This window comes from Lissotriton helveticus, chromosome 9, assembly GCF_964261635.1.
Source record: "Lissotriton helveticus chromosome 9, aLisHel1.1, whole genome shotgun sequence".
NCBI classification, from domain to species: Eukaryota; Metazoa; Chordata; class Amphibia; order Caudata; family Salamandridae; genus Lissotriton; species Lissotriton helveticus.
In genome coordinates, this window is record NC_136070.1 from 1216787211 (window position 1) to 1216808145 (window position 20935).

Here is a 20935-nt window from a genome sequence, read left to right on the forward strand (position 1 = left end):
ATGGAATGGGTACATACTGGCTTTGTGTACTGGGAATTGAGTCGCCATGGCAGGTTATGAACGGGGTTTGGTTTTGCAGCGTACAGACAAAGGTCGGTTGCGTCGCCAAAGTGTTAGGGAGCAAGCCTGATTGCCCCCGGACAATGTCGGGACGGGCTGCTAGTTTATATATAAAACTCTGCTTTACTTTTAAAAATTGGTGTCGGATTTCCTTCGAGTTGTGTCAATTACTTATCGTCCAGGTTGGTGCTCTGAAATGCTTCACTCATGTTCCTCTAGTAAAGCCCGTCTGCTCTGTGCCACACTACCAGGACTGAGCTAGGGATTTATTAGTGTGAATCCAAGAACCTATTTGGGTAATGTGAGGTCATTGCATAGTGAAGCCGAACCAGACTCACAACATAAGAACCCACTTTCCTACATTTACAGTTTACATATCATTTTTTGTACAGAATGCCTTTACAATTGGAGGAAAAAGGAAAAACAAGTTTTCCATACAGGCCTTTGCCACTGATTAGCATAGGCATACAGTCAGGAGTACAGGCAGGCGTCTAGCCAGCATGTGTACATCAATACCTTATATTACATTCAAACGCTCCCCAACCAGTGCCTACTTATCAACCCCTTTCTTCTGCATGTGTGTGTCAGTCGTTTTGTCCTGCCTGTAAAGCCCCTTCAGTTCTCCTGTTTGTCTGCAGCCTCCTCACGCTCCTTTGTAACCCCTTCTAGTTATCCTTCCTGTTTGTGAATCCACCCCTGCTGTCTCTTTGCCACTTCCTATCCCAAAGAAACCTTTCCATTCCACAGTGTACAGTTCTGTCTCCTACTATAGTGTTGGCCGCTTGCTCAATGTCGTCGGAACAACAGGCTTCCAGATTTTGATTTTCATCTGATAATCTAGTAGGTTCTGGAAGTTATAGATTGCTTTCGTTGAATCTTTTGGACTGACACATCTCATAACAATGATTTCTAATAGAGAAGCCCATGATTGGAAGCTTGGTGTCCAAATGATATGGAGGTAGGCGGTAACCCTACCTGGTTACAGCCATGAGTTTGGCAGTCGGGAGTCATTTGACCAATGCTGCTGCAGTACCAATAGCCGTTCTGAGGCAGCAGCTTATTGGGAAATCTACAGATGTTCTCATGGTCCAGGCTGTCTCTCCTTACATTAATTTAAGGATGAAGGAGGGCAGCTTTTCTTTGATCAAAGGTCACCTCCAGTCACAAAAGGGTTGGTCTGCAGCATTACAACAATATGAATCAAAGAGCACATTTACTGGTGCATTGATAATACAAACATTGGTGCTCTGTGATAGTACAAACATTGGTGCTCTGATGTATAACCTGATTAAATGGATAGCAGTTTTATATTAAATGCCTTTAAGCAGAGGGAGAATGAGCAGGAAGGAAATGGACAACTTGACAAACATGGGTTCTGAAGCCAGACAAATTGATGACAAAAGGGTCAATTCTTTTCACAAAGGTCCAGGTTTAGAGTACCCAAGGTTTTCTGCTTGTAGAATGGGCCAGAGATGTTAAATGGAAAATACAACTCGAGAAAAGAAAGATCTTCCTTGTTCGAAGACAGTAGTGTTACCCATAACTCTTCTGCTGACCTTCCACCAAGATTCGCAAAGATTTCTTCAACATACTCTTGCATGGCAGATACAGAGGGTGAACACCAGTGATAATGGAGAGGTGCAAAAGGATAGAGAATAAATAGTCCTGTGCTATAAAGAGGTGTTAGATGTCATAGCAGGTGTCTGGCAGAATGGCACATTTAATGACTCTTCCTGAAATTGAGCTAATCCTATAAAATGTAGTTTTTGTTGTCAGTATCTCCGTAGATCACATAGCCCTGGTCAGACACCGGCCAGGTATGCGTATTGTTGTAGATCCCAGGATAAGACTCCCGTTTGGGTTTGATATGGCTGAAAAGGGCATCTCCTGGTGTTGGAGTTAGGTGTGGAATGTAGATGCGGAGCTTGTCCAGAAGGTGTCCAGGCCAGAAGGCGTTGACATGTGGAGCGGAACATAAATGAGGGAACTTTCTTTTCAGATTCCTAAAGTGATCAAGAACAGAAACAATATGGTCAGGCATTTACATTAATTCAGTGAGGCTTACCCCCACAGGGTCCTCCTCCCTACCCTAATGACCACACATTCAAGTCCTCATAAGACTCTGAAGCAAATTTAAGACAAAGCACTTGATGGCAGTGGTACACAGCAGCCAGCACCTCTGTATTTGTTTGCCCCAAAGGTAAAAGATAAACAGGATATTCTCCAGCGTGCTCAATATCTAGCACTGTGCCATCCACAATTCTACACTATATGTAGGATAACCTCCATTTAAACAAGACAAAATATTGGTTGACAGAGCACAACACAGCAAAATTTCACAAACGAGTCCAGTGAGTCTGCATTTAGTTAAGCAACACTAATACAACTCCAATGATATAAACAACAGAATTTCTATTTTCAGATCTTCACCAATGTTGACACGTAGAGACAACAAAAGAACAGCCGACACGTGTTTCGTCTTGAAACGACTTTTTCAAGGCTAATAAAACTATGTTGTATCGTGAAATACGGTATGGTGATGTTTCTTGAACTTCTCAGGATCACGCTAGGGGCCTGGATATGGTAACCCCGCACCTGAAATTTAGTGAATAGCCGAGACGGACACTAATAAGGCTATGTTATAACACAAATAAAGTATGGTGAATCTTTTCGGGCTTCTCCGGATTGTGCTAGGAGCCTGGGTATAGGTAACCGTGCTCCTGAATTCAAGTGGATAAGTAAGACGGACATTCAAGAATAAGAGCCAGTATGCTCACAGGGTTGAAGATAAAACGCCTAGTGAAACACCTCACATAGTAATGGTGTATCCGAATCCGAAACGTAGAGAACCTGCCCGTGATGCCACTTCTCCAATTTCTCGGCGGCAACTGCAGCGCGATCCTGAGAACTTCAAGAAGCTTCACCATACCATATTTCGCGATACAACGTATTTTCATTAGCCTTGAAAAAGTCATTTCAAGACGAAGCACGTGTCGGCTGTTCTTTTGTTGTCTCTACGTGTCAACATTGGTGTAGATCTGAAAATAAAACTTCTGTTTATATCATTAGAGTTGTATTAGTGTTGCTTAACTAAATGCAGACTCACTGGAGTCGTTTGTGAAATTTTGCTGTGTTGTGCTCTGTCAACCAATATTAAGGCTCTGAAGCACCCCGAGTAATCACCAGTGACAGAGGAGGGTGAAGATGGCTCTCTGATTCTGCAGTGCCCCACTGCTCCCTCTTTGTCCCCTTCCCTTTGATATTCCTTCTTCCTCCCAACTCTCTCTACACTCCTCAACTATCAGTGACATTATGTCAAGATACCCTCATTACATCACCCTCACAGGTTTCCCCTTATTCTGTCTGTTCATTAGTCTTTAATTTGTTATGTATATTCAGATAGGGCCCTCTTACAGAGTGTCTGCTGTGTCGAGCGCTGTTGCAATGCCACAGGAGTGGACACACAGCCATCTATCTACAAGGCCATTTCTGAAGAGCATCTTAACTCCCAAGCAGGCCTCTTGGGGCTGTAGCAAATACTGCAAAACTAGCTGACTGCTTCAGTCTGAAACTAACCACCTCTCTTGTTTTTGGAGAAAATGTGATTTCTCTCTGCTGTCAGTGATGGGGTCAGGAAATATCACAAACTGATTCTGAACAGGATATCTCACAAAAGGCGCCTTGCACACTAAAAGCTGCACCTCCCCACTTTTGGGATTTAAACTTGGGAATCATTAACAAGTATTAGGAACAGGAAAGCTAATTTATCAAAGACATTGTTGGAAAGTTCTTTTCTCAGAAAGACAGGTAATGCACCACAGAGGATGCAATGCATAATACAAGCAGGTTTAAGTAAGTGTGTTTTGCAAACAAGAAGCCATAATCAAACTTTTTAAAACCAAAAAATCACCATAGTTACCTCCTTCTGCATGTGTTGTAAACCGTTTTTAGGAAAGCCAACATGGAACAAATGACCAAATTCCAGTCGTGATTGGACAGAAAAAGACACTACTAACCATAACCTTTTGAAGGAGTGTAAACAAGCATTAGCAAATCCAATCATTCTGGATTGATGCAATAACAATGCAGCATTAGCACATTACAGGGAGGCACAAGGGAGAAAGTTAGTAGGGAGGACAGAGAGGGCTACAGACGTAACGCAGCCCATCATGCAGTTGAAGGCAAACACTCAAGTAGAGGCGGAAGGATACAACCAAATAACCAACATCTTTAAGTGAGAGTTGATTACTCCCCTGCCCTGCACCAAGATGTGTTTTGTTAAAACCCATGTAATTCAATGGTGTACATAGATCAATACAGAAAAAGAAGAGGAGAATGTAAAAAAAAAAAGGAACAGTACTATAGGCATGAGGCAGTCCAATGCAAAAGAAATGACTTATTTAGGCAGCGCGCTGTAGAAATCAATAACTACAAATAAACCTGCAGCTACAATAGCAAATAAGCACTTGTGAGTCATGGACATATGTAAAATAAGGCAAGAACATAGGTCTATAAGGACATAACAGCATATGGAATAAGCAAGATTTAAGGGAAAGACATCCTGGGGGAAAAAAGGGGAAATCACCAGAAACGGGAAAGGAAACAAGGGGAAGGAGAAAAGAGAAAGGAAAGAATAAACCAAAAACAGAACAACGTATCAAACGCTCACTGGGCAGGCTAGCATCTGATCAAGAGATGATTAAGATAATGCATTCAAGCTGCAGGAGTGGGGGTGGGAAAGCATTTAGTCGGAGGAGCCCAGCCAAACACTGGTCCTATACACCCATCGCCCCTATATAGACTTACTCAATAGCAACTCTCACTCACAACACAGACCACACTGTCGGGGGTAGCATTGTTCTAGTTCACTTGGCAGTAGAATCCTGGTCCAGAATAAAATAGCAACTTCCCACTATCATCAGCATTTTGGCAGTCGTGGAGTTACACTGGCCCCTCTGCGCTTCTCCCCTCAACAATGTACCCTTGCACTCCACCCATTTTTTTCAGTTCACGCCACCGTGCTTACAGAGAGGGGCCTGTTGTAGATTTCCAGGCCATGGACAATTGTCTCCTATCTAGTATCAATGCTAGGTCAGCGAACCTAGTAGTAATCAACCTACCCTTGGGCCTGGGATGTAGTCCAATTAAGCAGACTGTCTGGGACACCTGAAAAGATCTGCAAGTAGCAAGGTTAATCAGCCGCAGGACAGCACCCCAATAAGGTGTAAGCGCTGGGCAGTTCCATACCACATGGTGGAAGGCTCAATCCACCAGATGCCAGTTTGACAAGTGGTGTGGGCCCCAGGGAACATGAGATTAATGCGCTTGGGCGTGCAAATAACAGTATTGAATGAACTTGAAGCGACCATTACGGTAGACCCATACAGTACATTAGCTGAGTACGAATCCGATAGTGGAAAGCCTGTATCAGTCACTTCAGGCTCACGTAGGGTTACCAAGTTGCCTTTAGCTTGGGCGGGAGCGTCCTGTAGAAAAGGGCTATCATGGGTCTGTGGCCAGCAGTGGTACCCGCAAACCTAAGACTCTTGGGTTCCGACAGCTTCGAGTCTCCACAACCCCAAGATCAGTGGATAGCCAATGTGATTGCCCAAAATAAAAGATAATGTTGGGGAGGAAGGTCATATTCTTCAGTCAAATCCTGAAAAGTCCTCAAACTCCAGGAACAGCTGTCTCTGAGGATGACCATGTCACAATGATCCCAGCCATTGAGCTCGCGATCAGATGGACGTAATTCCACGCACCCGGCTGTATGTGTGATTGACACTCAGCCCGCTTCTGAACCGAGGCGTACTTCCTCCCATATCCAAGGACGCCCGCCTCTGAACGGAGGCTTATCCTTCCTTATCTTAATGACGCCCATAAAAGCCGGGATCAGCCTTTATTCTAGGACCGCTCATTGCAGCATTTTCTGCTCCTAAGAGAGCACATTTTTCTAGTAGCTCACACTGAGCCCTCACGCCTTCGGCTCCAAGGCAGCGTATTACTTCAGGCTTGCATTTTTTCCCGTCCTGATGATGATCTTGGTATTTATGGATCGAAACGTCATGGATCGAAACATCGTCGACGTGTTTAAACAGTGTGCACATTAAACCAATGTGTTAAAACAAGTGCAATAACTGTTTATTTAAAAGCTTGCCCATATCATCTGTATTGGCCATAAGCTACTCTTTGTTTTGCCTGAAATGTTTGTCCAACTGTAATTGTTTTGTGTTTTTGTAGGATACAGGACTGTGTCCCACTCGATCACTATGCGTTTGATCGTTACAAATTGTTTTGATTCATTAAATCAGGTGTCCGGCTGGACATCGCTAATGTAGTACTGATTCTAGTCTATATTTATTGTCACTGAATTGTTTGTTTGGAGGACCGTTTGTTCTCCGTAACTAGTTGATACCCAGGGTCCTTCCTACCTTGCGGGTTCCCTGGTTTGAATTAAATATGTCACAGCAGCACCAATTATTCAACCCTGACCAATCTCCCCGATGGCATAGGTGCAGCCACACCACTAGTTGGAAATCTTTAGCAAATGGATGTTTTGTCTTGGTGAGGTGAAGGGCTCGGTCACAGGCAAGCCACAGTGTTGCCAATAGCGGGTCCTTTAGGCGTGTGCGATCACCAGGCCGTAATGCGAACAGAAGGCCCAGTAGATCAGGGTGAGAAGGGACGAATCTGGAGTGTGGGATCAGATTGCCCCAATGCTGATCTCTCCAGTGAGTCGTCCACTTGATCTATCCCACTAGGTAATAGAGCTTAAGATCCGGGACTGCCATAACGCCCTCGGCACTTGTTAGCCCCAACTTCGTCAAGGCAATACATAGACGTTCAGAACCCCAAAGGTGCTGGGTCAGTAGACCATTCACTTCTCTGAACAACGATCTAGGGAGTCAGATAAGCAATGCAGAGAAATAGTATAGAAGCCGAGGGTAGAAGACCATTTGAGTTAGCACAACTCGACCCATAACCGATAAATATAATGATATCCAGAACTGCACTGCTTGGCGCAATGAGACCAGTCCGGCTATCAGATTACGCTCCAATAAAGTCACCTTTGGATTGGTAGACCTTTATGCCAAGATACCGGAAAATAATCAGCACCCAGTGAAAGGTGTGGCCAAGTTCGGGGTGGTGGGGTTTCCGGGACACCAGGGCATACACTGGATAGGCATTCGACTTGGCCCAGTTCACACGCAGCTCTGATAGGTCGCTGAAGGCTTCCAACACCTCATGCACACCCTCTACGTCTGAGCACTCAATATGTAAGAATAGTAGCAGGGTGTCAGCATAGAGGGCGGCATATAGAGGGGAGCCTCCAACTTGCAGGGCTCTATAGAGGGTATGGGTGGAGAGTGTGAGGGCCAGGGGTTTCATTTCGATAGCAAACTGGAGTGAGGACAATGAGCAGCCCTGCCACGTGCCTCTCCTCACGATATAGGGCTTGGATTACACTCTGCGGTTTTGACCCCAGCCAATGGCTCGGTATAAAGGAGATGTGTCCAGCCTATAAAACCCCCACCCAGCCTGTACTCACCAACACAGCGTAATGTAAATCCCATCATAGGGAATCGAACGCCTTCTCAGTATCAATGGAGATGGCAAGGGCATTTTGGGAGTCTGCGGGGGGCAGAAGCAATCGCACCAATGAGCGGATATTAGGGAACGTATTTGTGGTATAAAGCCCGCTGGTTAGGGTCGATGAGGTTACCAAAAAAAGGCAGCCGTCTATTAACCAAAATCTTGCTGAGTATCTTGTAATCAACATTGAGGATAGACAAAGGTCTTTACTATGTGACATTATTACCAGGCTTGTCGCGTTTCATGAGGGGCACCAAAAGGCCTCCCTTATCGAGTGAGGAAGGCAACCCGCACACTTAGCAGTGCTAAACAATTTTTGGAGCATAGGGCTAGAATATCGAAGTGGCAGAGAATTCAATAAAGAGTCTGTTTGATCCAGGTGTTCTGCCCCGAGCTGGAGCCTTTATTGCATACTGGACTTTCTGAATTGCAATCTCGCCTCCCAGGGAGACGGAGTCAGTTGGGAGCTGCTGTGGGGTGCCAGCAGCTGCCATGTAATCATGGACAGTTTGAGAAGGTGTATCAACTGACTGGGAATACAGGCGAGTATAATACTCCGGAAATACCTCATTGACGTCTGTCTGAGCATATTCAAGACTATCATGAGACCTGTGCATGCTAAGGACTGGGGCACCAGAGTGCTGAGTCAGTCACTAACAGTCTCTACACAGGGTCCCAAAGAGAGCTGTACAACCAAAAGATTCTGCACATCTGGCTTCTACGAGTAATGTACAACCAAGATTCTCTGCACCTGGGGATGGGGGGAGAAGGGGGAGGATCAAAGAGTGCACAAGCACCTGATTGTCTCTACATTTGGGGGTCGGGGGTGATTAAAGAGAACAGTTCAACCAACTGGCTTCGCACAGGGGTGTCACAAAGTGCTATGCAACAAAAGCTTCTGCAGAAGGGGCTCAAAGAGTACTATGCAACCAAGAATATGTTCACAGGTTGAACAAAGACTGTACTGCAACCAAGAGGCTCTGTATAAGTGACACAAAGAATGCTGTGCAAGCAAGGGTCTCTGAATAAGGGACACAAGAAGTGCTGCACAAGCAAGATACTGCAGCAGGGGCTCAACATTGTTGTGCAACCAAGAGTTCTCTGTACAAGCAGTCTAAAAAATGCAGTGCAACCATGAGTATGCACAAGAGGCACAAAGAAAGATTTGTAAGGAACGTTGCACAAAGTGCTCAAAGAGTGCAGTGCAACCAAGTGGCTTTAAATGAAGAGTGCTCTACAACCAGAAGTCCTGTAAGAAAGAGCTCAATGTCCGATTAAAAACCTAAATTCTGCACATAGTGTTTGTTAGACCTGGCATCTTTTGACAGGATTTCCCCTGTCTGTTTGCTTCTGACCTACGGTGTTTGCCTGTGCGCTGCATTTCGTTTTTGCGGGTGGTAGTACTCTGGGCACTTTACCATTGCTGACCAGTGCTAAAGTGCAAGTGCTCCCTGTCTAAAATGTAATGATATTTGGGGCCGCTGGACTCACAATTTAAAAATACAACATTTTTAGTGACGTTGGTTTTTAAATTGCAGGTTTGAAAATGCCACTTTTATAACCATTCTGTACCTCTGCCTGTCCCTTAGAAGATATCTGGGTTGAGGACATTCTTCCAGGAAGAAGAGCTGCATAGCTGTCAGGCAGGACTGCAACTTTGCTTTGCTGTGTTGGCCTGCTGCTTGCTGCTTCTGTCTGGTGAGGGAAAGGACTAGCTGTTGCTTGTTACATACTGCTTCCAAGGTTCTCCAGGGGCTTGAGTTGAGCTTGTCTCCTCTAAAGAAGTCTCAGGGCCATCAAAGGCTTCACCTGCAACCCCATGTCCCCTCTGCTGAGGAGTCCTACTTGCCAGGTGGTGCCAATTCTAGTTCCTGGACCCTTGGAAGAGAGTTTGGGGTACTGCTAAGCAGAAACCAAGGCATCAACGCCTATTGACTTTGGAACCAATGCCTGCCTGATGTCATGCCGCTGCCTGCTCTGGAGTCGTGGTCCTCCGACTTGCACTGCAGGCTCCAATGACGACTCAGCGCCTCCGAAGCTCTGCCACTACATGAGTCTCGAGCACTGCACCACTGAAGTCCATGGCACACTACTCCGATGGCTGTGGCCTGGTCTGACATAGATGCCGCGGAGCGAAGCCTTGTGGCTTGACTTTCGACACATCTTCGCCACTGCTCCACAGTAAGGAACCGAGGTACCGAGCCTGCAATCACAGCATCACCTTCCCTGCCCCAGTAAGGAACCGACGCATCACCTCCCCTGCCCTGCAGTAAGGAACCGGCGCTTCACCTCCCTGAAACAGTAAGGAACCAAGCTGCATAGACTTCTGCGCCGCCACGCCTCCTCTCTGCTATGCATCCGTTTTCATGACGCCTCTAAGGTACTGTACTGGAGTCTGGGCAAATCCATAATCGGCCCTCGCTCCATCGAGGTCAGACGAACTTGGTTGAGTCGTCGACTGTGACCAGATAGCGTCGATTGGAGCTATTTTTGATTTCTAAGAGCTATACCTGGTTTAATCATTAAAAAGTAATACCTTGATTTGTGTATGTTGGATTTTTGTCGTTTTGGTCTTGTTTGATTCAGATAAATATTGGCTATTTTTCAAAATTAGTGTGGAGTCCTTTTGTAGTGTTTTCTCTGTGGTACTGTGTGTGTGTGTACAAATACCTTACTCATTGCCTCTGGGATAAGCCGGACTGCTCTGTGCCAAGCTACCAAGAGGGTGTGCACAGGTAATCTTAGGTGTGTAACTTGCTTGTCCTGACTAGAGTGGTGGGTTCTGCATGGCTTAGGTGTATACTCTAGCCAACCAGAAACCCAATTTCTAACAGTGTTTAAGGACTGCTTCACAACCAAAACTCTGCACAGCAAAAATCTACTTCACAACCAAAACTCTGCACAGCATAGAGGGGTCAAAAAAGGCTTTGCAATCCAGGTTGCACTGAGGTACAGGGAGTGCTTTGCAACCAAGACTTTCAGTATGATAGGAAAGAGAATGAGCTAAAATTGTGCTCCGAGCCAAGGATAGATTGTCAGTACAGGGGACTCAAAAAGTGCTTTCAATCAACCTTTTTGCAAGGAGTAGTTTGAAGAAAGCCACTGAGGGATACTTCTATCTGCAAATTCCTTACCTCTTGAATCTCGTACAGGTGGCTGACTGGATGCGCAAAACCGAGATAGCTCTTCTGCCCAGAGTATAACCTGTAGTAGAGTTGTAAAAGGCTGTACCTTGGCACACTGACATCAGTATCTTTTCTCTTCAGAACATTTTGCTGTGTTATTTAGTATGCTTCCCTTGAAGATTTCAGCTTTTAAACCTTGTCACCCCTGTCAGAACAAGATGCTGCTCTTAGACCTACACAACATCTCTCTGGTGCCTGGGGCCTCAACACAACTCCAAGTCGTGTGGTAAGTGTGGCATCATGCACCACATGACAATCAAGGAGTAAGCGGCCAACCTCTCCTTGACACGGGCACAGGATGAACATCAAGCCCATCACCGCTCATGATCCATATCCCACCCCAACTCCCGATCTGGCTTGCCATTCGACCAGCAAGTCGTCGAAGGGGCCTGCTTCCAACAACAAGATCAAGTTGCCTAGGATAAAACACAAGAAGCACTGCAAGTTAGAGATTCCTTGGCTTCTCAACATTGATCCCACTCAAGGGGTACATGTTCCAGTCAGAGATGTTGTTCCCTGACCCTTGTCTCAAAATTCTTGGTGCCGAATGCTAGCATCGGAAAAATAACCCCCTGCTCCTTTCCAGTCCCCCAATTAGCAGATTTCAGACAGGCAATGCTCGCACTGCTCTGCTCCATCCCAGCTCCCTCTGGCATGCTATGGGTCCTAAGAACCAATTGGAGCTTTCAACTGGGCAGATGCTGGCAACTCTGTCCCTGGAAGAGGTCAATCATGCTCGCACTCTTCTTGGCGCCATTCTGGCACCCGCCAACCCGTCTCCTCATTCACAGAAAACCTCAATGGTCCTTCCTGATTTCTGCCCAGGATCCATTATGAAGCATAGCAAATTTTCTAAAGAGAAAGAACATTTTGGGCAGTTCCCAATGTAAAGCACAACAATTGATGGAGGAATAGTCCCCTTGCAGGTTGGAGGGGCTGTTTGGCTGACTGAGACCCCATTCAGATGTCGCACATCATGTATCACAATGATGAGTCAGTCTTCTTCCCCCTACAGGAATGGATGTTGGAGTCCATACAGGTCTGCAGAATACTAGTGGCCTAGATACATCCCCAGTATGGACTTGGAGGGCCCCACTGAGAAAGTTACTTTGTTTACAGCTCTCCTTGAAAAGGTTGCAGAGTTCTAAAGTTTCTTTTGCTTGCAGAGGAAAACACGGATGCAGAAATCTACAGCTGGCATTTTCCATGGTTCAACTATTGCTCATCTTCAATGAGGCATTGATGGACCGAATTTTGGTTGCATGAACCAAACAAAACATTTGTCCCAGTGGTGAACCATCAGGTCATCCGCTGCAATCATCGGGCTCCTGGGGATTCAAACCTCTGACACTCATTCCTCTCTAGAGAGCCTTGTGAAGGTGTTGAAGAGTTGAAGGTGATAGCAGCAATGGGAAATAAAGGCTCTTTAGAGAGAAGGCTGATTTAGTTCTGGAGCACTTCAAGAAAGGTCAGGCTGTGGGTTTGATCCTTGAGGCTGACTTCCTCTGTTTGTCATTTTCACCAGCAGTACCGAAAGTCCAGGGGACAGTCTCAGGGACTGTTCTTTTAGTGGCACTAGCCCTCGCAGCAAGTACAGCAGCGCAAAAGATTTTTCATAGATACGAGGTGTTTGTTGTTATGTTATTTTATATTGATTTGTATAGTGCACGATTCACCCAAGATGGTATCCAGGCCCTTGGGCTGGTGTGTAGGTGGGTGCTCCCCAAGGTGCTTTTACGAAGAGCCAAGCTTATTGCGGAATTCAATAAGTGATCAGGAGGCTCCGATGTGTTGGGGAAGTCGTTCCATATCTTGGTGTGATGTAGGAGAAGTAGCGACTTCCGGGTTTGCTTTGCTATGCGGGGAATGTGTGCAAGTGAGAGTGAGGCATAGCATAGGTGTCTGTGGGTTGGTGAAAGTGTATGAGGCTGTTCAGGTATTTCGGGCAATGTGTTGTGTAGGGCTTTGTATGAGTACATGAGAAATTTGAATTGGCTGTGCTTATGAAGGGAGAGCCAGTAAAGCTTCTTAAGGTGCGGTGTGATGTGGGAGCAGCATGAGAGATAGAGTATGAGTCTCGCATCTGTATTTTGGATGGTATGGGGTTTGTGAGGGATTTGTTAGAAGATTCCAGCGTAGAGTGTTGCTGTAGTCCAGCCTGCTGGTGATAAGTGCTTGTGTGATGGTCTGCCTGGTGTTCTGAGGCAACCACTCAAAGATCATTCATAAAATGTGTAGTATGTGAAGGCAAAAGGTGCATACTGTGTTGACATGAGCAGTCATGTTGAGCTTGTCATCTAGGAAGATCCCTACATTTCTTGTGTGGTCTGTGGGTGTTAGTCCTATGTCCAACAGTTACCAGGTGGAGTCCCATGGAAGGTCTTGTTGCCGAAGACCAGTACTTCCTTCTTGTGTGAGCTGAGCTGCATGCAGTTGGTTCGCATCCAGTCTGCTACCAAAGTCATGTAATTTGTGAAGTTGGTCCTGGTGGCTGTTGTCTTGTCCATAAGGGAAAGGATGAGTTGGACGTCATCGGCATAGGAGATGACAGTGATGTTTTGTGATCGGCTGATGTTGGTGAGCGGTGTCATGTATATGTTGAAAAGGGTGGTGCTGAGGGACAATCTCTATGGGACTCCACATATCAATCTCTTTGGTCTCTGATGTGAAGGGTGGCAGCTGGACCTATTGGGTTCTTCCTATGACGAATGAACAGATACATCTGAGAGCAGATCCTAGTTTTCCAATGTTGTGGAGTCTTCTTATGAGGGTGTCATGAGAGACAGTGTCGAAGGCAGTGGAGAGGTTGAGCAGGATGAGGGCCACTGTTTCTCTTTGGTCCAGGATGATTTGAATGTCATCTGTGGACGCGATGAGTGCTGTTTCAGTGCTGTGGTTCTTTCAGAATCCTGATTGAGTGTTGTCTAGAAGATGGTGAAATTCTTGAGGCGGACATTGTTTTCTGCAAGTTTCCATTCATCCAGAAAAGTGGCAGATGAGATGGAGGTGTCGATGATGTGGGTCAGGGTGGTGGTGATTGGTGATGTTCAAAGGTAGTAGATTTAGTGGGGGCATGTATCCATTGGGGTCCCTGAGTTGATGGTCCGCTTGACTGCTACAGTGTTGTTTCGGCTGAGGGTTGTCCATTCAGTCAGGTCTCCGTCTTGATTGATGGTGGTAGGTTAGCAACATGCCCTCTGGGGTTGGAATGGTGTGCAAAGTTGCTGTAGATGTCTGCAATTGAGTTGTGGAAGAAGTTGGATAGCTTGGCGTAGATTTGTTGGGAGGCAGCGATGTAGCTGACAGTGGCTAAGGGCGAGGTGGAAATCCTTAATGACCGAGAAAAACTGCAAAGGTTGTCGATAGCAGCAACAGCAATTCTATTCCTCCTTCTCCTTAGCTCTCCCTCCAAACAGCTTTAACCCACCCTTGAGAGAGCACGAGCATCTGTGCAGCCTGTGGGGCTATGGGAGGGTTTCCTTTAATTTTCCACACTGGCCATCAATCGCAACAGAGTGTTGTCAAACAGATTTATACGCTTCCCTTTCAGGATTTGCCACCTCACATTCTCCCTGTTCCCACTGTCATCTCAGATGACAGTGCCTGCATTTTAGAGAACAAAGCTCTCACTCGATTGAGGAAAGGGGCGATGGAGCTAGTTCAAAGAATGAGATTAGCAAGATGATACTCTTTTTACTTTCTCTTCCTCAAGAAAAACAGTATACTTTGTCCATTCTGGACCTCTGTGTTCCTGCAAAAGAAAAAGTTCAAAATACTTTACCTCTTGTAGGTTCTGTTCGTTCTGTAGCTGCATAAGTGGATCGTCTCCTTTTACTTACAGGATGCATAGTTTCATGTGCCAATCCTGCAGTCACACAGAAAGTACCTACTTTTTGTTGTGGCTCCACTAATTATAAATTCAAAGTCATCCTGTATGAGCTAGCATCAGCCCCTCAAGTCTTTACAAAGGTGATGTTGGTAGTTGCAGAACTTCCTCGCAAGTGGGGTATCCTTATTTTCCTGCACCTCGATGTTGGGCTGCAGAAGGTGGGGATGCTGCAGCTGCCAGTAGCCAACACTTCTGGTTTCTAACCAACCTCCTCAGGAGACACTCCCAGCCCTTTCAGAATGTCCATTTCATCAAGAAGCAGCAGGATATTGTCTCTCTCAAGGCCTTCTTGCCTCCCGAGTGAGTGCAGTATATTCAGGCTAAGATCCCAATGTTTAGGGACGAATTCTGCTTCTAGCAATGGCAGTCTTCCACCTTTTGGGTCTTCTGACATTCTGCATTCCACTGGTGCACACACTTGGTGGCACATGCTTGAACTTTAGTGGTGTCTCTCTTTTTAGTGAGTCCTGCAATGTCAAATTCTGAAAGACAGAACTCGGATTTGCTCAGAAACAGTTTTAGACCTCCAGTGATGGCTAGTATCAAGACACCTCAAGTGCCAGAAGACCACCACACCCGCCGCTGTAGGTAGCTTAAGTGGTTTCTGATGTATCCTCCCTCATTTGGGGCGGTCATCTTGATGCATTGGAGATCAAAAGCCGGTGGTCCCCTTTGGAGCAGAAATCACAAAACCATCTTGCACAAGTTCTGGGCAATTTGCCTGGCCCCCAGTGCACTCCTGCCTTACATCTAAGACTGAGCATTCTGAGCCCTGTTGGGCAATACAAAATTAATGCACCACACCAACAAGCTGGCTGACGTAGGAGTGCTCCCTCTGTGCCTTAAAGCTATGAAGTTGTGGTTTTGGGCTTTGGCTCACAAAGTTTGGCTGGTCTTGAACCATCTGGGAGGATCTCAGAATATGAGGGCCAATGATTTCAGTTGGCACCATCTGCTGATCACAAGTGGTGTCTTCACCCGGAGGTGGTTTAGCCCATCTTCACTTTTTGGAGCAGCCCTCCAGTGGATCACAAGAATACTCCCTGTCTGCTGCTTTCGCTGTGGGGATCCATTCAATTCAGCATTTTCTCTCATCACTCTGATTCCCAAGGAAAATATGTTAAGATAGCACATAACGGAATTTACTAGCACCAGACTGGCCTTGGAGGGTGCACTACTTTGATCTGCCCCACCTATCCCTATATCCACCTCTTCCCTGAAGGGTCCTACCACAGTTTGGGGAACACATCCTGCAACCAAACCTCCAGAGACTCCACTTTCATGTCTGGCTATTAAGCTTGGCAATAGAAGTTCCTCTGACCTGCCTGCTGAGCTGGTGGTTGAGATGTTGTCAGCTCGCCACCATAAAATCTGTTGACTCTGGGCATTGGTCCTGTTTTGTCCCTTGGTGTGCTGGAGAGGACGTTGACTCTCTTGTGGAGCACTTATCAGATGTGTTGTGCTTTCTGTGGCTGTGGAGCAATTTGTTGGCTTTTTCAGCTTTTCTTTGTTTGCATTATCAGCTGTTGCAGTTTAAATCTCCGCTAAGTATACATAACCCATTTCTTTCTGTCTTCTCCCTTTGTTATGCCTCAGTGGGGCCTTACCTTCATTCTCATTTTTGATGCCTATGCCCAACTGTCCTCTGATGCTTACCATGAAGACTATTTTCTTGACTGCCATTACCTCAGATGGTTGTGTAGGCAAGCAGCAGTGTTTGCCTGTTTGTCCTTTTACCACATTTTTATTGGACAAACTGGTCCTTAGAACCAAGGCTTCATTCCACCGAAGGTAGTCATCCTTTTTCACATGGGTCAGTGCCTCATTTTTCCAACATTCTGTCTGCCTTCTCTTCTCACCAAGGAGAAGGAGTGGATCCTTGCAGGGCTCACAGCTTTTCTTTTGCTATTCTGGTTCCAAAAAGAGGAAGACAGTTCAGAAGTGGACAATGTCTCACTAATGTGATCTGTGCATTAATATTTGCTATTGTCCTGCCAAAAAGGAGCCTCTGGAGGGCAGAGGGGCCCTTTCCACCCAGACCAAAGCTTCATCTTTGCTATTGCCCATGGAGGAGTCTTTCATGGCTATCTGCTGTGCTAGAATGTGGGCTTCGATACACACCCTCAGAGGATCTTCTGGTCTCAACCATAAAGTCTGCAGGGATTGTCATTTTGCCAGCCCTGTGTCACATTACTTTCTTGTTTGTGAGTCATACACAGAGTGGCTCCTGAAGTCAAGTTGGAACCAATGTGCCACCTTTCAGTGCAGGAGAGCTAGTTCAAGTATCCTGATCCAGTCTGGCATTTGGAGGAGGTTCAAGAGGAGAGGAATCTGTAGATAGAAAGAGTATCCGCCGGGAAGATTGTTACTGCATGTAAGTAGCTTGTTCTTTGCAACATAAAAAACGTCAGCACAATGTGTTTAAAGAAGACTTTGTATTCAAGGCTGACTAAATGGGTGGAAGGCGGGCTCAAAGAGTGCTTGCACAGGGTCCCCAAAAAAAGGCTTTGCTACAAAGTAAATGATTGGTAAAGGTATAGGGGAGAGGAAGGAAATTGGGGACATAGAAGATAGGATGGGAAACCAGTCACTCAGACCATAGGCAGTCCCGTGATAAGTCAATAGTTTAAAATAGTTTGAAGAACCCAGGACCCTTAAATGCACAGACTGCTGTTGCACCATAAAATAGATTAGTGACTAAAAAGAGATACAGAAGAGCACACTTTCTTGCACAAATATTTATCTACTTACTTGGTCATTTCCTGATACTCCTCAAATGTCGTCCAGCACTTCAAAGTGCTGTTGTGGTCTGAGTGGTACTTCCCCCTGACTAACGATTTCACCTTCCGGGCGTGCTTCCTAGTGGGGTAGGAGGAACTGCAGAGAAAATAAAGATGTGAGGTGATCTCAAGCTATTTTTTTTTTAAATACATATGTTTATTAACATTTTCTTAATTACAATACAAAGACATTGTTGAGCAGCAAAACGTAGTAGTATATTCAATGTGACGTTAGCATCATACTTGAACGACAGTGGTGGACAATCAAATAAATGTAGCATATTCTCATACATTATTGTGGGACTCTTCCGGTTTCGCAACCCGTACACCCACCATAGGGGATCATTGTGGATCAGATAGTAAAAGCCCATGCTAGCCATGGCTTCCGTATTTTCCAAATCTTTTTGGGGCAACCCTGTACTTTATAAGTCGTCTTTTCCCCCCAACATATACATATCAATGTTTTTTTCCATTCGATCAGAGATGGGTTTGCCACAGCCCCCATGCCTAGGCCAAGTCGCGTTTCGATCTGAAGCTGAATTAATCAAAATCAGAGATCCTGCTAATGCAATGCTCTCCAAACTGTTGGGACAGATGCCTCTGGCCTAATGCGTATGGGCCTTTTCCCATACTTATCAAACTGGTAGGAAATCTGGGAGTATTAATACATGCTACCCTTTCATCTGCTGTAACAAACAACAATGTTATAAAAGGAAGGTTCGAAGTAATCCCAGCCACTGGTGATTCAGTAGTCCAGTGGCGATCTGGGCTGTATTCCAGTTCATCATTTTTCACCCACTATGCCAATTTATACAGAGACCATCCACATGCAAATCAGCCTTGGGCCTGCTCCAATAGGTACAGTCCAGCAATCCAGCAAGAACTGCCAGGCTAGGTTCCCTCCAGACAAAAACACAAACAACCACAGACCAGTTTCAGCATACTTGGATACATGAGCATAGGATCGACATCTAGCCAACAGATCACACTTGAATGTGTACAGCAATAAACACCAAAATGATGGAAGGAATGCTTGAATAAATCCCAGCTACTGGCAATCACTTGGGACTGCACTCCAAACCATCATTGTTCACCCACTGGAGAAAGACCATGAGTTATTTGCAAATATATGGCCTCTGCGGGCGAAAAACAGTACTTCTCTTCCTGTCTTAGGGTCTTCTAGACTGGAGTGTACTTTTTCAGATATGCAGAAAGATAAAAGAATGGGGACATCTTCAACTCAAACCTCTGATGCAACACTCTAATTAACACTGTGGTTAGAAGTGTCAACATGTTACTCTCCATTCAAACCAAAATTATTTCTCTCATGCAAAAACCTCGCATCATTCTGAACTTACAAAACGTTCTGTCTTGTCATGGGCACCAAGACTAGTGTAATGTGTGGCCTTCCAAGAATCTGATAGAATTTAAGGCTATGCCTTAACCTTTGAAAGTTTGACACCCTGAAACCAGCACTGAAAAAACTCCATTGGCTTCCAATGGATGATAGGAGGAGCTTTAAGATACTATTAGAACAAAGGCCCAGCAGACTTGCAAAAAGTGGCCTAAGCACCCCATTAGGAATCTTCGAATAGTTTCTGCCAAACACCGCTCATGAGGCCATGGAGCAGACAGGGGTGACTGGCCCACAAAAAAAAGCAAAACACCAAGGCATGACATTCTGAAATGGTATTGATCAACACATTCGTTTGTAATGAGAAGAGTTGGTAAGGCTTCTTAGGGTGTAGTCCCTAACTCTGGGATATCCCTAGGTAAGATACCGGGACTCTCACCTACCGATGTGTCTTACTTCTCCATTGAGTTCTGCTCCTTGTGGGTGTGAGGAGCAATATCCAACTGGCTTACTTTTGGGCTGAGGGATGAAGAAAGGGCAAAGTAAAACATGGAAACCCATATGGGGCATTTAACTAACAGTAGGTTCCATGGCAAGGTTAAAAACAAAGAATGGACTCTGGACATCATTATCATTAGAGTTTCAGAGAAAGGCCCACAACCGTGGGAGTTGAGGACTTCTGCCACTGAAGACCAGTGAACTGTCTCTGCAAACTGGGCCAAGTACACCATTTCCCACACTTGAATCTCAGTGGCAATGAGGCACACAGTCACAGGTTTCTCAGGGAGGTAAGTGTGGGGTTACTTAGGCTAAATAATCGATGCCATGCCCCCAGAAGTCAATTAGATTAATGTCCAGCCCAGTGCTTCTCTTCATGGAAAGAAATTATAGAGAAAACTTAGAATTCCTTTACACACTCAATAATACACCAATACCTAGCTCACAGGTGCAAGTCTGCGGGATCTAGGGGCCTCTGCCGTCTAGGCCTCCACCTTTCCCTAGTGGGTCCCTCCACCCTCCTTTAACTGGGTTCCTCCTTCAAAGTTCAGAGTTTGATGTAGGTCTATGTATGCAGCTCGTGCCGCCCAACCCCTGGGTATTTCATTAACACTCAGCCTCTTTGGCCGAGGCAAGTTCAGTCTCTCACCAAGTTTGTAGCGGCAGCACTCCTCGGTTTGACCTTTCTGTGGCAGCGGGAAGTCATTGGTAGAAGGAAGCCTACAGGCAGCACACAGCAGTTTTCCTTGGGGTTGTACAGCAGCCAGCTGTGCAGATTGTCACTCCAGGAGTTGTCGCAGGAGCAGAGGCTTTCGTTGGTGCCCATTTTATATGCAGCAGCTGCAGATCGCAGCTCACTATTGCACTTTGGGGGTTACTTGACTCAGAGCACAGCTCACTCCGATACTCCGGTGAGTACTTGGTGCTTCCCCTTAAAAGTGACGGCCACATGTCAGCAGAATATAATTCAAAGTCATGGCAGAAGCTAATACTGCCTTCAGCAACACAGTGCCAAGAGGTAATGACCTTGATTCTTCACGAGGGGCTCCCAGGGCACCTCTCACGTCACTTAATCTTCAGGACTGGCTCCGACTCAATGACCCTCATGACAATGTCATGGTCCCCCAGTCTGCTTATGCGACACATATTTTGGTTTAAACTGGGGTGGCAAGGTGAGCAAAAGAATGATGGATTTAACCCAGATCTCTTGACTGGGGGTGAATGTTTTGATTTGTTCTGCATTCCATCCATCAATTGTGTGTCTTTTGCTTTCTCGCCCTATGAGACACACGGGCCTCCAGCAGATGCATATCTCAGCTTCAATCAGGCATACCGCACAGGCACACCGCTTGAGGTGGCTGGCGACTGATGGGGCTAAACGACAACGGTTGCAGTTTCTTAATTCAGCAGTACCCGCTAGTCCTTCAGCACACTTGCTTAGCTAGTATCTGACAGACGGACCCTACTTCAGGGTCTATTACAACAGTCCCTTCCATGATCCAGTCTTCCTTCAGGATTGGTGCTTGGTTCCCTTGTCCCTTGCTCACAGGCAAGACATCATGGCACCCAGGACAGT

At 45.8% G+C, this 20935-nt stretch overlaps 1 protein-coding gene across 1 annotated transcript in view; it reads right to left on the reverse strand.

Annotated features, from left to right (window-relative positions):
• Window positions 1-1246: 1246 nt before the first annotated feature.
• Window positions 1247-20935, reverse strand: part of EFCAB12 (EF-hand calcium binding domain 12) — a 150352-nt gene continuing 130663 nt past the window's right edge. The window contains exons 8-9 of the mRNA XM_078662392.1: window positions 17479-17604; window positions 1247-2063 (exon numbers count right to left, since the gene is read on the reverse strand). Of these exons, the coding sequence (XP_078518518.1) occupies window positions 1811-2063; window positions 17479-17604 (379 nt within the window). The 3' untranslated portion in view covers window positions 1247-1810. The remainder of the gene's footprint in view (window positions 2064-17478; window positions 17605-20935) is intronic.